Source organism: Phytophthora infestans, genomic scaffold (assembly GCF_000142945.1).
Source record: "Phytophthora infestans T30-4 supercont1.4121 genomic scaffold, whole genome shotgun sequence".
Taxonomy (NCBI): domain Eukaryota; phylum Oomycota; class Peronosporomycetes; order Peronosporales; family Peronosporaceae; genus Phytophthora; species Phytophthora infestans.
Window position 1 is genome coordinate 124 of NW_003304559.1, and position 1,379 is coordinate 1,502.

The window sequence follows — 1,379 nt, forward strand, 5'->3', positions numbered from 1 at the left end:
GAAAGCATTCATGATGATAATCATTATCGTTTTTAAGCAAAGGTTTGAATAAACTTAAGCAAAGGTTTGAATAAACTTAAGCAAAGGTTTGAATACAGTAGAGCAATGTGAGTTCGTCATTCAAGATCACTTCGAATATGTCTGATTGGTACTTTATCGAAATGGACGAACATAATTGGTTAAATGTCTGTTGTGGATTGTCATCTTCCGGTGAAAAAACAACCAAATTTAAAAAAAAAAAAACATTGTATCTTTGCAAAGAAGCTCAAAAGTTGCTGACCGTGGTAAGTCATCTTTCATTTTAAGTTTCAAGCGATCCGTACGTGTGTCCAGCTGGGTCAATGCGTCGTCGAGACTCGGAATCGGCCAGTGGTTGATACTCAGTCATGAATTCGCGTCTCACACGGTCGCGGTCATTGGGATTTGGCGTCCGACGAGCAATCTCTGCAGCCTTCATAGCGTTGCGCGTAATCAGCGGCGAACGTGAGAACGCAGACGCAGTAAGAGCCTCTGGCGTTCGGATCGGAGTCATCGCTTCGTCCAATGGCTCCAAGTACACGAAGCCCGGAAGACGCAGAGTACCGTTGTACACGGCCGTGCCCGCTAACAACGTCAGCATACCAACAAGTTGTAGCCAACTCCAAATTGTCCACCGTTCACCAAATTCTCCTTGCGTAAAAAAATAGAACAGCAGCAAATCTGTGGCCCAGACTGTAATTGGACGGAAATTGTCCAGAATTGCGTGCCAAATTGAGTTCAAAAGATACGTGACCGACACGGCGAACACGTTGTAGCCCATAATCACCAGTAAATAAATGAGTACAGCCATCTGAGCCAAGCCACTGTTCATCAGCATCTGATACGCGTCGTCGAATCTCTCGTGTGAACCCAAATCGTTGCCCGGGACCAAATACGCAATTGGGTACACTACGAACGACGTCAGTATTAAACCCCAAACGCCTTCCATACCCACGACCACTAGGGGCGGTGCACTGTCGCCTTCGTCCATGAGTTTCTCTTCGAGAACGTATTGTACGGCTTGGATCGCGCAGCTAAGTACCACCATAAATACGCCGAATGCTGGATGTTGATTGGCCGAATTGTTATCTTGACTGTCGGAGTCTGCGAGACTTGTAGCGCCCACCATTAACGCTGCTAACATGTTGAGACCGATACCGATCCACATGTAGCTGCGTAGTCGGTCTTTGAGCACAAATACTTTCAGTAGCGCCACGAAGATGATGACTGTGCACTTCATGAGCTGAAAAACACTAACGGTCACGTATAGAAGACCGATGTTGGCAACGAAAGTTGCCAGTAGATCGAAAGCTGCTGGGAGTGGTAGCAAGAAATACATTTTGCGCGGAATTCGGTAAGGA

At 46.4% G+C, this 1,379-nt stretch overlaps 1 protein-coding gene across 1 annotated transcript; it reads right to left on the bottom strand.

Annotated features, from left to right (window-relative positions):
• Positions 1–301: 301 nt before the first annotated feature.
• On the bottom strand, positions 302–1,357 carry PITG_22575 (Drug/Metabolite Transporter (DMT) Superfamily; the record flags this gene model as incomplete). Its single annotated transcript, XM_002909688.1, has 1 exon — positions 302–1,357. One exon carries the CDS (start codon positions 1,355–1,357, stop codon positions 302–304), a length of 1,056 nt encoding a protein of 351 aa, XP_002909734.1.
• Positions 1,358–1,379: the final 22 nt, after the last annotated feature.